Here is a 16,498-nt window from a genome sequence, read left to right on the forward strand (position 1 = left end):
CCAGAAGCAAAATACACCTAAGCTGACAGGGCAAAAGGCCTATCAAGTATTGATACTAAGCAGGTTAAGTAAGGTAAATACACATATGCACATACATGCACACATATCCCTAGACACAGTATAGTGAAATTTCAGAGGCATTAAAGAGAAATTACAAATACAATCAGAAAAGCAGATTATAAAACAAAGGTGCAAGAATACATAATATGATACTTCTCAATAGCACCACTGGGTGCAAGAACAATGGAGCAGTATCTTTGAAGGACTTAAGGAAAATAATTCTGTACCTAGGCCAAACTGTGAGCCCTTAACATGGCAGCCAAAAGACATCTTTGGACACGTAAACACTCAAAGTTTACCACTAGTAACAATTTAAGGAGATAGCAGTTAAATACAGGTGGTAATGTTGAAAAAGGACATTTTTACACCATTGATTGTTTCCCAAACAAGCAATAATCAAGAAAAATGTTATTTACTAACAATCGAAGGACTTAAAGGAAAGATAACAACAACATGAGAAGTGGAGAGTGGAATCAGAGAAAAGTAAAAATATAAGTTTCTTAACTTTGGGGGGAAGAAAAAGATTTAGAAACTGATTTTTTTCCTCTAACTGCTTCTAAAATAATGTGTTAAAGTGTGTGTTAAAACTTAAAATTGATGGGCTTCCCTGGTGACGCAGTGGCTGAGAGTCCACCTGCCAATGCAGGGGACACGGGTTCACGCCCCGGTCCGGGAAGATCCCACATGCCGCGGAGCAGCTGGGCCTGTGAGCCATGGCCGCTGAGCCTGCGCGTCCGGAGCCTGTGCATCCGGAGCCTGTGCTCCACAACGGAAGGGGCCACAACAGTGAGAGGTCCATGTACAGCAAAAAACAAAAACCAAAAAAAAAACTTAAAATTGAAAATTAGAAGAAACCATTAGAGGGAAAAAGTGCACTGGATGTAGAGACACAGAAGAGGGGTCTCGGAGGGCCCCCACTCCAGTCATAATGAGCTGCCCGTGTCCTTCACATGCCCATACACATCCAAATGCACTGTCCACTTGCTCCTCCACAGCGTCGGCACTGCCTCCACCTAAACCTTTCCAAAAACCCTCACCTTTCTCCTTGCCCCCACCCCTGAACCCACAGTATGATAAATACATTTCTATTATAGCATCAATATTTTATTAAACTTGTTGTTTACAAAACACTCTTGCTCACTAGACCTAAGTTCCTTAAGGACTAGGACAGCCTCCTCATTTCTATATCCTTTAACACATTATAGTTACTCATTATGTTTGCTGAATAGATAGGTAACTTTTACACACTGAAAACAATTAGAGATTAGTAGAGGCTGTATATGGCTAGGCTATGAATGATTAAATGATGTTAAATTATTTATTGCAAGAGGGTAAGTACCACGTCTAAGTTACCACGGCATTTCTGATAAAGTCATCCTTGCAGCTTCTTGTTAAGTTTAAAAATCAAGTAAACATGCTGGAGCATGGACAAGTCAGTATTACGGTGCCTTCTATCTCCAAGGCTCTAAGTTTAGAGAATAACTTTCAGGGACTGCTTGTCCCTGAAATCATACTACACCTGCAGAAGCTCTGTGTCTTCATGGTTTTCAGACCCAGGAATATTCTCCATCAATATGGCAGACATCACTCTCACATTCATTTTCACCATATCCAATTCACTGCGCAGTTTTCCAATCTGTCGAGAGCAACACAATCACCAGTAAGTGTGACACAAAGAATGGCTACCTTGTTTCTTGCTTGCAGAGAAAACACTTTTGTAAAATTTAATATTTTCAAATTTATACAAACGTACATATAATTATTTTACAAATGTACAATCTGTCACCTTCTAAAAGGTCTTGAGAGCTCTTGTAATAAATTTAAAACTATGCTCCAGGAAAGTTAATGAAGGGAAAAAGTCAGATTGGAACCAATATGGAGAAGGGAGAAGGTAACCCTATCAGCAACCTGAAGAAAATGGCAAATGTTAGTCTGGGTTTCTTAGAAACCAATGGGAGAGAAAAAAGTGAATGTTTTATAGTCCCACGGTATTAGAGAGGGAAGAATCAAGAGAGAAACACTTTTTTTTCTTCCTGGATTAAATTCTATGAGGAATTAATCACATGGATTGTTATATAATACCGAATAATAATAATATAAAGTCTTAAATGATAGTTCCCTTATAGCAGGACAGAAATGAGCTTCATTTCATAATTGCTTGTCTAAACATTAGATAAACAGATATAGACAAACAAGTAAATGTAATTCAGTTGGCACAGTTAATAATAGTAATAAGATGACCACTTACTGAGCTCTCTGGTGTGGCATACAGACAGTCCTATCAGGAGCAACAGGAATCAACTTACACAAGATCCGTCCCACAGCCAAGCCTCCACAAAGCCACAAAAGCCACTCGACGAGGACAACTGTTAAAAGCTCAGGCTTTTATAATCAGGCAGAATCCATGGGATTAATTCCACTTAGAGTTGAACCATCATAACTTATACAGTGCCACTAAGCTTCAGTCCCCTCCTCTGTAAAATGAGGTTAAAATGTACCTCTACCTTATGATAATATTGTTAAAAATAAACAAACTATATATAAAGTACTTAGAACTTAGAAAAAGTCATCAATAAATACAGTCATTGCTGTTGTTACCTGTTCTGGGACCAATATAATAGTGGAGCTCTTGAAAACTACAGAAGAAAGAGCTGGTGCAGTAGGAACAGATGGTGGTGGATTTGGTGAGATCTGAGCAGTCTATCAACATGAAATATAGAAATATTATTATTTAAATTAACTCAGCCACTCCAAATCCAGTTTTTCCATTCAGATGACTCAGTCACTAGGGAGAGTGAGCCCTCAGGACAAAGCTTTCACAAATATCAGACTTTTGGTATACACCTGAATTGCTTTTTCTACCAAGGCAGGACTCACAAATATGCAGAAGGAAAGAATTACTGTTTTTACATTATGGAAATCATAGGAAGTTAGGAGATGAATTATAATCAGTCACTACAAGTGTTCTAAGTTCAAAACCTTGAAAGTTGCTTGCAAACTTGAGAATGAATACATGTGAACATTGCAAAACTCTTCTATGGGCACAGTATTAATAAACAAATCTATTATATGAATACCTATAATAGAGACCCCTGCCTGTCTAGCACCAATCTTTTCTTTTGAAAACTGCCCCTCTTCTGCCCTACCTAAATAATTTCTATATGGAGCAACCCTGTTCTTATATGACCTTAGTTAATTTGTGAAGAAATGGAAAACTGACCTAGGTTGGTTCAATGAGGCCCTTCTCTGAAATTTTGGACGTGGAATGTGAAAAAGCTAAGGCTATAATATGAAAATTTGGGAGCTATGTTGTTTACCATGTGGAAAAAGCTAGTCTGCAATGAGACAGAAGAACGAAACTGATGATCAAAGGAAGGTAGACAAGTAACAAGGCATTTGAATGCTTGGTTCTCTGTTCAAAGATCCAGCTAACACCACCCTTCTTGCGGCTTGTATTTTATGAGGTATCACAGTATCCTTCTAACAGATTAATCTTTTAGGTGAAGCTAGGTGGAGCTAGGGTGGTCCCTTTCAAAGAGAAAAGACCCATGCACTACACGGTCTTACTCTACATAGGTCAAAGAACGGCCTCCTACCTCTTGTCTGGCTGTTTCAGCCACTGCATCTGATGGAGGAAACTGAACACCTTTCTTAAGGAGGTCCAGGTACACTTCTTTCACTTCACTTACATCCACAGCTCCTGGAAAACCCTGCGACCATGTCTGAATTCAAGAGATGGAAAGTTCCAGAGATAAATAAGCAGCAAAACAAAACACAACTCCTAAACTGGTGACAGAAAATGAGAGATTGACAATTATGTACCTTACTCAGAAAAAGAAAGCTACTTTTGAATGTACATTTTTAGAGACTAGAATAATCATATATATATATATATATATATATATATATATATAAAACATCTTTATTGGAGTATAATTGCTTTACAATGGTATGTTAGTTTCTGCTTTGTAACAAAGTGAATCAGTTATACATATACATATGTTCCCATATCTCCTCCCTCTTGTGTCTCCCTCCCTCCCACCCTCCCTATCCCATCCCTCTAGGTGGTCACAAACCACTGAGCTGATCTCCCTGTGCTATGCAGCTGCTTCCCGCTAGCTACCTATTTTACATTTGGTAGTATATATTAGACCATGCCACTCTCTCACTTTGTCCCAGCTTACCCTTCCCCCTCCCCATGTCCTCAAGTCCATTCTCTACGTCTGCGTCCTTATTCCTGTCCTGCCCCTAGGTTCCTCATGACCACTTTTTTAAAAATTTAGATTCCATATATATGTGTTAGCATACAGTATTTGTTTTTCTCTTTTTGACATACTTCACTCTGTATGACAGATTCTAGGTCCATCCACCTCACTACAAATAACTCAATTTTGTTTCTTTTTATGGCTTGAGTAATATTCCATTGTATATATGTACCACATCTTCTTTATCCAGTCATCTGTCGATGGACACTTAGGTTGCTTCCATGTCCTGGCTATTGTAAATAGAGCTGCAATGAACATTGTGGTACATGACTCTTTTTGAATTATGGTTTTCTCAGGGTATACGCCCAGTAGTGGGATTGCTGGGTCATATGGCAGTTCTATTTTTAGTTTTTTAAGGAACCTCCATACTGTTCTCCATAGCGGCTGTATGAATTTACATTCCCACCAACAGTGCAAGAGGGTTCCCTTTTCTCCACACCCTCTCCATTGTGTGTGTGTGGTGTGTGTGTGTGTGTATGTGTGTATATATATATATATATATATATATTTTTTTTTTTTTTTTTTTTTTTTTGCGGTACGCGGGCCTCTCACTGTTGTGGCCTCTCCCGTTGCAGAACACAGGCTCCGGAAGCGCAGGCTCAGCGGCCATGGCCCGCGGCATGTGGGATCTTCCCGGACCGGGGCACGAACCCGCGTCCCCTGCATCGGCAGGCGGACTCTCAACCACTGTGCCACCAGGGAAGTCCTGTTTGTATATTTTTTGGTGATGGCCATTAGAATAATATATTTTTAATCACCAAACTGCCATGCCTCAACAATTTAATGAAACTCTGGAATAGATACTATTGTTTGTTTTTTGCTATACTAAATCTAGAATTAACAGATTCTAAAACAGCATCAGTAGCTCTTTTGCCAAATAACTCTGAAAGCAGTGAGTTATCTACCCCAGAACATAGTTTCCACACCTGCAAAATGAATGTACACGTCACTCTCTCTCCTATCTGATGTAGATGAGATAGAAACTGAGAGACACGTATGGAAAAGACTACACATTCTTCAGAAAAAGGCCACTATCCAATGCCAAGAAATTATTATTACATGGAAAACCGAATAGTGAAAACTCTTTGGGGCTCAATCCCAGGCTTGTAAAGGATCACTGAACCAATTGGGAGTTAGGTAATTAAATCTCTAATCTTAGACATTCACCATCCCATAAGATATATAATAGACTTACCTTAATGAAATTCAAAATTCTATTCTGAATGTCTATTGGCAAGGTATATCTGGGACTCAGCAGCTTAACTAGACTATCTTTAACGAATTCCTTCTTCACAATCAGAGACTGGAAACTCGGACCACAATTCTGCATACACACGTCAATAAGCTAAAGAGAAAAATTAAACGTTTTATCTCTTTGCAAAACCACCTCCTAAATATAAGGTAAAAATTGCTAAGTAATGATTTCCACCAGCATTCCAATTAATAAACATAATTTAGTATCTACTAAAATACATGGCAAAATGTTAGGTTCTGGAAATGTGAGGAAATATAAGGCATAATGTAACTGCTTAGCGGATGGTCCTGTTGGGGAGCCAGGACACAATTATACGAGAACTAATAACTATGCAAGGTAGTAAATGCCAAGGGCCAATGGGAGGTGCAAACAAAGCATGTGGGCTCTATACAAGGTGACGTGTCCTAGTTTTGCCAGGAAAGTCCTGGTGAACTCCTGTTGTCCTGGTTTTATTAATGATGATACCTCCTTTCACTCTCAGAAATGTCCTTGCCTAGATGAAAAATTATATGGTTACCCCAGCTACAGACCTTTATAGGCAGATGTGATAATTTAGGGCCAGGTGGTCTTAAGACTTCTGGAAAAGGGTGGTTCTACGCTGGGCTTTGAAAAATGGTCAAGAAAAGTACAAATGAGTATAGAGCAATAGTCTAGACAGGTAAATGGTATTAAAAAATATAAGTACAGGTGACAAAGCATATGAGCTGTGAGGAGGAAAATAAGTACTCCAGTTTGTAGAGGCTTCTTTACATCAGCAAACTGGGGACACTGGGGAGGTGGGTGGATTAAGTCTGGAGGGGCTTCATCCAGACAGTAGAGAAATTTTGTGTGGCAATGTAAAGAATTTGAAGATTATCTTGAAGGCAGTAAGAAGCCACTGAAGGGTTCTTATTAGTTTTGTCACCATCACACCTCTATCCTGAACTTGAGAGAAAGGTTAGTGCATGCATAGTACTCTGACAAGGTTTTCAAGCAGCACCCTACAAAGGGAATTGGAGGGCAAAGACCCTGGAATGATAGAGAGATCCAGCAGTTACCCACTAGTACAGCCTGATGCAGAAAGGCCTAAACTAGGATGATGTGGGTACAAGGAAGGGAAAGACATGAGAATTATGAAGCAAGAACTTTCAGCAACCGGGGTTTGTTGAAAAGGAAAGGCTGAAAGTTAAGTGACTGTTACTCTGCATGAGATTGATGGAAATCTGGAAGTGGATGGGATACTATGACTAGTCAAAGGTCAAAATGGTGGGTTGAAATTTAGATATTTTGAGTTTATAAGTGCTGTGAACTGAATGTTTGTGTCCCTCCCAAATTCCCATGTTGAACCTCCTAATCCCTAATGTGATGGTATTTGGAGGTGGGACTTTGGGAGGGAGTTAGGTCATGAGGGTGGAGTCCTCATGAATGAGATTAGTGCTCTTATAAGAAAGGGATAAGAGAGATCATCTCTCTCTTGGCCATGTGAGGATACAGCAAGAAGATGGCCATCTACAAGCCAGAGGGTGGGCCCTCATCATACACTGGATCTGCCGGCACCTTGATCTTGGACTTCACAGCCTCCAGGACTGTGAGAAATAGATGTCTGTTGTTTAAGCCACCTAATCTATGGTATTTTGTTAGAGCAGCTCAAGATGACTAAGACAAAAAGGACAATGAGACATTCAAATAGAGATTTTTTGCTGAGAGCTGTACATGCACAGCTATAGTTCAGGGGAGAGTGAGGCCAAAAGTGAGTAATCAAGCCTGCCTTGGATGAGCAGAGAGGAAGGGACAAAGGGGTTCACCTGTGAGGCCAGAAGGACGCTCAGGAAAGGCAATCAACAGAAACTGATGCATAAGATAAATAGAACATAATGTTGGTAAAATCAAAAGAGGGCAGAGTTTCTAGGAGGATGGAGTGTCAAATGGTTAAGAATATGGACTGAAAAACTCAGCTAGGTTTGTTGGTTAGTGGGGTCATCAGTCACCTTGAAAAAAAGATTTTCAATAAAGCAACATAAGCAGAAGTCAGGCTAAGAAAGAATGAGCTGGTATTGAAGAACTGCATGCAGAAAGTGGATTTCTAAAAGTGATCTAAAAACAAAATTAAATCTCTAGTTCCCATGCTAACACCTTCTCCGAGGTCACAAAAACCATAACGTGACCAGGATAGGTATAATCATCTTTGCAGAAGAGAAGCCCTGAAAACTGACTTTACACCATGCTCTGTATTTGTGTCACTTTAATGGCAATACAAAAATAAGAAGGTATGAAAGCTGCAGTTTTAAGGGCAATGTGGCTAAAAATGCAACCATAAAATACAGAAGCTGAGCACATGCAGCTTTGTGAAATATACAGGGAGAACCTTTAAGGCAAAGGAAAGTAAAATCAGAATCCAAAACATATTAAGATGAATCTATTGTATTTTAATGCAAGTTGTTTAGAAAAAGACAAGCTGAAAAGTTGAATAACAAATGAGTTTTTGCTTGATATACTGTTATGATGAGTTTTTATCTGATGAACTGCTGAGAGGAAAAGTGCCTCTAGTTCAATGGGAATTTATAAAAATACTTCATGTATTTTTATATGAAGTCTTAGGCAAGATACTTTGCCTCCAAATCTCATTTTCCCTAACAGTAAAATGAATGCTAAATATTCACGGGCCTAGTTGCTCCACAGCATGTGGGATCCTCCCAGACAGGGGCTCGAACCCGTGTCCCCTGCCATTAGCAGGCAGATTCTCAACCACTGTGTCACCAGAGAAGCCCCTGGATGATTCTTTCTGTGACTAATCTCTCTCATGATTAAGTCTGGCTTAAGTTAATATTAAAGTCTGTTCTGAAGCCTTAAAGACACCACTACAATGCAGTGAGTAGCGTGAGGTGAGGTGATTGGGCCATTGACTATACAACTTGGGGAAATATGCATGAAGCTAGCAAGAGTCAAAGACCAATTCAAAGAAAATCCAAGAAGTAGGTACCTTAATGAACTCTGCCCCTAACAATGACCCCCAACCTGTGACTCTCACCCTTACTTTGGCACAGGTTTTAGATTTGCTTGTTCTCACGTACTGGTGTGGAAATTAGGGGGTGGAGGATGTACAGTTACCTGAGGTGGAACAGGGAACAGGCAGCTAGCTGGAAGTAAGGCCTAAGAGATCAGACGACTGGAAGGACAGAAAGAGTGGGAACTCAGAGATGGAGGGCTGAAAGAGACAACACTCTGGAATAAGTCAGATTCCCCAGGGAAGAGTCCTGGGTCATCCCCAGAAGGAAGGAACCGTGATGGAGGAGGATATGGAGCTGAGGATAAGAAGCAACCATGGAAATGTCATGTAGGCTGGCTACAACAGAGAAAGAGACAAACGCATTGTACAGAATAAACAACTGTGAGAAGGTGAAATACCGCATGCTGAAATTCAAAAGTGGCATAAATTCATCTTCTGCCCTTAGGTTACTCAGTCAATTCTCCTAACCTTCAGCAGCCCTGAGATATCCTAGATCCACTTCATTTTAGGGCACAGCTACGTATCTTTCTACCCCAATTCTACAGTACATTCCTTGAGTCCTTTCTGGATGCTAGGAGAGTGGGATGGGAGCTGAAGGACACTCAATCATTTTAACCACTCAACACCTGGTACACTGATGCACTAGGTCTTCTACCATGTAGAAAGGAGTTGAAAACACAAATGAAACACAGCAGCCTTTTCTTTCAAGGGGCTTGATTTGTTCTGAGAAGCAAGGTGTATGGGGCAAGGACATGGAATTTAGAATCTGAGAACCGGACTGAAATCTTGCCTATGCTACTTAAATCTTGGAGGGGAAAAAAAAAAAAAAAATCACTTAACCTCACTAAGTCTCAGTTTCTTCATTTCTGAAGTGAAGTCAATAATACAATTTCTTCAAAGGGTTGTTGAGAGCATCAACCAGGTACCAGGCAAAGGTTTATTTCCACCACCAACCCATTGTTCTGACATTTCTACTGAAGTGCCTTACTCCTCTCTCTCCAGTTGCCTGCATTCTGTGACCTCCCTGAGGGGGCTGCTATGGTAAAGGACAGGGGAGAGGTCAAAAAAGATGAGAGAAGAAAATCCCTCCAAAACTATATTCAGACCCCAACTTGAAGGGTTTCTTCAGTGATAGTATCATTAAGACTTCAATTCATTTTCTCATTCAGTTACTCTCCAAGTAAGCAAGATGTGATAAATGATTTTCCCCCTGAAGCTAGAAAAGGGGGGCTATGCTCACCTCTGTTCCACAGCCCTCTAGATAAACACGTCCAAGTCCCCTAAGAGCAGTGTGATGCTGGCAGAGTAGTGCCATAACCACATGTGGCTTGCGGCTGGGCTGAGGTCAGCAAAGGCACACAGAAGAAACTAGAAAGCCACACAGCTCACTCTCAGGCAGCAGGCAGGGTTTGCAAAACATACTGAAGTAAAACGGGCAACTCACCAAGCAACTGAAGAGGTCACACGGCCAAGGTTGGGGGAAAATGGGAACATGTCAAATAAATGTCCACACCCAAATCAAGCGATAAGGTGCACAGGAGAATTGTTTAAATCAACAAAGAACATTCTCCAAATTATACCAAACAGCAGAACTTGGCTGAACCCTGAAGAGCCTCCAGCATCTCAGAATTCCACAGAGGTGTTCAAATGAGGTAGAAAGGTGACGGGGAGGCACTTCTCAAGCTTCAATCTTCCCCATGTGTAACACATACACAAACTTCTTGAGCAACTCAGTACATACAGGTTTTTCATGACCAGTTCCCATCTCCTAACCAGGAAAATATGCTTTTCCAGGAACACTCACTTTCCACCGAATTAAATGCTATTACAAACAACGAAACTCCCTTGATTCTGCAATTCTCAATAAATGAATAGTTTTAATTCATACTGTAAATAACTTTTTGCTAACCTATTAATTATCTCAGAATATTTGTACCTTTTATACCCAAAATTAGAAACATGACTATAGCTTGGAAAATTCTGGTCTTAATTTAACATTAAAGTAAATACTTACTGACAAGGTAAGTTGTATTTCTTTATGATTGTAGTTTTTGGAAATCCTTTTCTTCAAAGCTTTTACTGCATCTTTTGGCCTGTGGCAATAAACACAGTAAAATCATCAACGTAGCCATTGCTGAAAGCAAGTAGTCTCTGAAAAGCAGCATGCAGTGTGGAAAGAGGAACGGCTAAGGAGATAACCAAGGTATTGGTTCTGTGTGGCACTGGGCAGATGACTTAACATTTTTACACCCGTTTCCTCATACATCTAGGCAGACAATACCACCACCTACCTCCTTGTCAGAATCAAATGAAATATGCAGATGATGATCATTACCTAGAAAGCACTACATGTGAAATATACTCACACCCACAGCCCATATCAACGCATACTCACACCCACAGCCCATATCAATGCACAGAACCAGTTTACAGGAAATGTAATTTCCAAAAATGTTACCTATTTTTATTAGTATTTCCTAAGCATCCTATAGGCAATGGGATGTAGGAGGAGTTAGGACTAACCAGGTCAGGTTCTGATATGCTACAATGTTATGTTACAAAAGGAGGAACTATGTGTAAGTAGACAGTCTAAATTTACTCTGAGATGGTCAGTTATAGATAAGTAATGGGGATGTAACGTACAACATGATGACTATAGTTAATACTGCTGTATGGTATATTTGACAGTTGTTAAGAGAGTAGATCCTGAAAGTTCTCATCACAAGGAAAAAACATTTTTTGTAACTGTATGAGGTGATGGATGTTAACGAAACTTGTTGTGGAAACTGTTTTGCAGTATATGTAACTCAAGTCATTATGCTGTACACTTTAAACATATAGTGCTATATGCCAATTATACCTCAAAACTTAAAAAAGATACAAATATTTTTTGCATATTACCTTCCAATTTTTTTTGTTATGTTTGCATGGGTAGAATTTCTATTATATGATAACATAATTACATAATATTACATATACTTAAAATTGTAACTATTATAAAATATTATATATATTTCTAAAAAATCATATATAAAATCTAAGATGAAACCCTTAGAAAAGTTGAAAAGAATAAAGACACTGTTTTAAAAGAAAAAAATTTTACATTGCATTTCCCTTTTTGCATTATCAATGAAGAAATTAGTATTATCAGTGAAGAAAAGGTTTAGAGGAAACAAATATGGTAAACAAGATTACAGGGAAAACACCATAAATATTTTAAAGTACTAACCATAAGCACTTTCCATTGAGATAGACAATAATTAAGTGTAATGTTTTCTTCATCAACAAAAACTAAGACAGTCTCCTTTGCTGTTCATTATTAGTTTAAATGCACAGGAAAATCAAGAGAATTGTATCCCTTATAACAACTTGTAGTTCAGACTAAATCACAAAATAGTTGGTCTTCTTAATGATTTTATTTTTTAAACTTCAATTCTCTAAAGTTTAAGGAGTGTAACAAAAGATAACACATTGTTTAAGAACTCAGCATAAACATGGGTGAGTTGGCATTCGGAAGAAAAAAAAAATTGTCTTGTGACAGGCAGAGGAAAACAACTGCTAGATTATTTCCTGGTTGATAATGACAACTGCCCAGAGACAGGTCACCACCAGGAGTCCACTAGCTTCTTGATAATATTTTTCAGTTACAGTAACATAAAATATTGCCAATCAGAGCAAGAAGAATTCCTAACAAAGGAAACAATATCTTCCTCTCTCCTTAAAGAACAAGGAATTTGAGCTTCACCGAGACAAAATTTGAAACTATTAAGGAAAAGGCAAAGAGGAGAAAAATTATAATGGATCCTCAGATATTCCACATGCTGAAACAAGCAGCTGTCCTAATATTTCAACCTGACATGTCTTCAAAAGGCAGTGGGTGCTTAAAGGGTGATGGAAACACTATTTCAACAAGAAAGCCAGTTTGCAAGAGAAAATGTGTTCTGACACTTCTTATGAGAGGCAAATACATGAACCACACACTGAACTCACCCATCGTGGGCAGTGTTAATTATGTAACAGATGTGCATGAACTGGCCCCAATCTTCAGTCTGAACTCCAGCAAATGTAGCCTTTTCTGCAAAGAAAAAGCTGTTGTGTTGAATCTGAGCTACAACAGAATAAAACATGTCTGGTCTTCCTGAAACAATCTGCCTGGAGTTCACTAGCAAGTACCATTAAGTTTATATCACCAAAGAGCAGAGAGATTTTTTTTTTTCTGAGCAATTCCTAGTAATTCAAGAATCAGTCAAAACCCAGGTGTTTCTGTTGCAACAGTAATGAGTGACCTATTAATAAAGGCTGCAGGGCCAGGACAGCCCAGCTAAATCTCCATCTGCCTGCCTGTCTTTCAGAGAAGACAGATGAGACAGATGTAGAGAAGACACTACAAGATGAAGTGCACAGTGCTAAACTAAGTATTTTAAATTATGCGATTTCATTTAACCCACTGTTTTGAGGTGATGAAACAGAAGTTCAAGGAGGTTAAGGAAGTTACCCAAGGCTACACAGTCAGTACACGGTAGAACTAGCATTCAAATCTAGGTTGTTTGATGTTTGATGCCAGTTTTTGTTTGCTTTTTAAAAGTCACTTATTCTCCTTTGGGGGTGGTGTTGAGAAAAAGACAGATCTACTGAAACTGTCTATGTACTTCCTAGCACCTGTACTAACCAGAGCTGCACCAGGCAGACTTGAAGGCTCCTGTACCTGTAACCCCATCACTAAGCAGTCAGATAGCTTTTCCCTCTTCTGACATCCTCCTTAAGGATACAAAATGTCACCTGGGAAGGATAATAGAACACTCAACTTGAATGAGCTTAACATCTCTACTACGAGAAAGGAGAATATCCCTCAGCATGAAAACATGAGGTTCTAGGGGAATTGAGCAAAAATTAAAAGGATAATGAAGAGGATAAAGGTTTGGTTAGGGGAACTCCAAAGCTTAGACTGCTCCTCATCTAGGAGAAACACTATTTGAATTTGGCATTCAAATGGACAAGGCTTACCAATCTTGTGTTCAGTTACAAGGTTCTTTCTGCCAGATTTCTTGCTCCCCATTCTGTCCTCCTTCTTCCCACCTTCCCATCTTCCTAGAAAACTCCTACTCACCCTTCAAAGGCCATGGCAGAGTTAAGTTCTCCCTTTTCATAAGTTTTGGGTGTTTTATACTTCTCTTCTATTGTTCTATACTTCTCTTCTATACTTCTCTTCCATCTTCCTAGAAAACTCCTACTCACCCTTCAAAGGCCATGGCAGAGTTAAGTTCTCCCTTTTCATAAGTTTTGGGTGTTTTATACTTCTCTTCTATTGCAAAGGTACTGCACTATTGTCAGTACAAAATTGTGTGCATCTTCCCTATAAGATTATGCGTTCCGTGATAGCTGAGACCACATCTTACCTTTGCCTGGTCCAGGTCCAGGGATATAGCTGGCAGTCAGTAAATGTTCACAGCATTAAAGAATAAATCAGCTTATGAAGATGCAGCCTGAATCCACTTCTGTTCAGGGTTCATTTTAATACCCAACAGAGATACAGCCAGCAACAGTTTAGAAAGCATCTCCTCCTCAATGATAGTTACACTCACCATCTTATAAAGGTATGGGAACTAAGCTTCAGGTTGAGTAGTGTTTTGGTTTTGGTTCTTTAATTTATTCATTCTTTATTTATTTTTGGCCGCGCAGCATGTGGGGTCTTAGTTCCCCGACCAGGGATAGAACCAGCGCCCCCTGCATTGGAAGGGTGACGTCTTAACCACTGGACCACCAGGGAAGTCCCTGGGTAATGTGTTCTTGTCATACAGCAGTTAACTGAGCTGCAGGCAAAACTGTTCAAATCTGAGCCTCCTTATTATAACTACCAGGTTTTCATGATTTCCTCATCCCACGAAGCTCCCCGAAGTGATGACGCTTTGCTTGGCATCTATATGCACTGGTGCCACACCCGGTTCCCAAGGGAGGTATCAGAGACCAGGGAGAAGGGAGCCGGTGTTGTTAAACAGTCCAGGCACTGGCTCTGGCTTCCGCGTACATGGATCAGAGCACGGCCACGGGAGAGGGAAGGAGTCAAGCAGACACCTGCGTAGCCCCTAGTGGCCTGGAGAGGCCTCTTGTGTACCCAGAGCACGCCTGGCTCCCCCTTCCTTCGCTCCAGTGCTAGGCATGTTCGTTCTTTTTGTTCACCCCTAAAAAGTAACTCACGTTTTAAGGGCCTGGAGTCAGAACTAGTTTGGAGACCTGCCTGTCACATCGAGGTCACTGCACTTAACCTCCTGGAAACTTTTTCTCTTTGCAAAACGGTCAGGACAACACTTGGCCCTCGGGTGGACTCACTTTCTGAAGAGCTTCCCCTTACCCAGAAGTTGACACGCCTCCGTAGAGGCCCAGCCACGCCACACCTGGATCCCCTCGGTCCACCTGTCCGCTTCCACCCCACCCCCACCCCGGAAAGCACCGGAAGACGGGAGGTGAGGAGGTGGGGTTCGAGAGAGGTCGGCGGGGACAGGTGCCGCTAGGGACCAGCGGAGCGCGGGGCCTGGGAAAGTTGCGGGGGAGGGGGGAGGAGTTCGTCGAACTCGGACCCACGCGATCCTCTGCGGCCGGGAACAGAGTCAACGCGTAGCGTCCCGGCCCCAAGCCGGAGGGGTCCCCCTTTTACCTATGAGCTGGCCCACCGAGGTCGCGTATGGGTCCCGGTGACTCTTCCCGAACGCCATGGTAGCGCAGGGAGCCGGCCCGGGCCTCCGACACCGCGGCTCACGACTCCACCCGCACGGCCCTGGCTCCGCCCCCCTGGCCGCACTTCCCCTGGCCGCTGCGAGGCGCCGGGCTCCGGGCTGGGTCCTGGGGGGGCTGAGGCGGGAGCGCCGGAGGGGGCGGACACACGCGCACCTGCCACGAGCCGCGGAACCGGCCGGGCGGCCCTGGGGACACCGCTGGGGACGAGTGACCCGGGGGCGGATCCTGCCGCTCACGGGGCGAGGTGCTGTTCTTCTCTGCGCTTCCTGCTCCCCGTTGTAAAGAAGGAAATATGGAGTTAACACACGTCTCGGGTTACTGTGAGCATTAACCACATAACCCGCTCAGGTCAGCGTTTGGCACCCACAAAATACATGTTTAACCACTGAGTGAATCGCCTAACTAGAAATATTTACCCCACCCCGACTTATTTACCCGCCCCAGAGATCCGGGAGGGAAGATGTGTCCCTGGCACTTTAAGGCTGCAGGTGATGGACAGGAGGAGGGACTGGCTTCAACCGAGAGGCCTCGCAGGAGCCGGCGTCCTTTGTCTCGCCCCAATTTCCTGAGGGACCACGTGGCGCCGCCCAGCGAGTTCTCGGTTCCTCCAGGGAACTATTTTCCAGCGAGAGGGGCTTTCCTTCTGCTCCGGCAGGGAGTGTTTGGCTTTAGGACTGCTTTGGAATGTAAATCCGAGCTGGAGCATTTCAACCTCTTTCCAGCTGCCCTTTCAGAAGCGGAATTTATTTCCTTTTCTGGTGCATTCGATTAACATCTGATTAGCGATGGTAACAGTCTTCCACGATGATGCCGGAGCCTGCTGGGGAGTGGTGTGTCTCCAAGGTGATGGCAGTTAGCATAAGATGGGCTCCCTGTGCCTCCAGATCTTGCTTCCTGTGGTCAAGTGGGGCCCAGTTCGACAAGCCCTTCCTGGGCCCTGGAAATGGTGACAAGAGATCAAAGGGAGATCGGTCTGGCTTATGTCCTTAGTCAGATATTTAAAAATAGAAATCAAAACCAATTCCAGTGTGTGCCAAGGGGTTAACTTTTTTTTGCTCTAATTCTGTTATTTCTAATTTTTCTTGACCCATGTGAGCTAATACCTGGGATTCTAAAATCTAGAATGAATCATTTTTGTTGTAAATGCCTCCTGCCTGTAACTAATATTCTCCACCTGCTTATCCAGGGTGAATAACTGCT

General features: G+C 41.7%; 1 protein-coding gene across 1 annotated transcript in view; it reads right to left on the reverse strand.

Moving 5' to 3' along the window:
• TOM1L1 (target of myb1 like 1 membrane trafficking protein) overlaps positions 1-15,322 on the reverse strand; it is a 52,189-nt gene extending 36,867 nt beyond the window's left edge. The window contains exons 1-7 of the mRNA XM_082861054.1: positions 15,219-15,322; positions 12,557-12,641; positions 10,581-10,659; positions 5,521-5,670; positions 3,657-3,782; positions 2,659-2,760; positions 1,580-1,696 (exon numbers count right to left, since the gene is read on the reverse strand). Of these exons, the coding sequence (XP_082717180.1) occupies positions 1,580-1,696; positions 2,659-2,760; positions 3,657-3,782; positions 5,521-5,670; positions 10,581-10,659; positions 12,557-12,641; positions 15,219-15,276 (717 nt within the window). The 5' untranslated portion in view covers positions 15,277-15,322. The remainder of the gene's footprint in view (positions 1-1,579; positions 1,697-2,658; positions 2,761-3,656; positions 3,783-5,520; positions 5,671-10,580; positions 10,660-12,556; positions 12,642-15,218) is intronic.
• Positions 15,323-16,498: the final 1,176 nt, after the last annotated feature.

The sequence above is a fragment of the Leucopleurus acutus genome (genome assembly GCF_964270905.1).
Source record: "Leucopleurus acutus genome assembly, chromosome: 19".
Classification (NCBI taxonomy): Eukaryota; Metazoa; Chordata; class Mammalia; order Artiodactyla; family Delphinidae; genus Leucopleurus; species Leucopleurus acutus.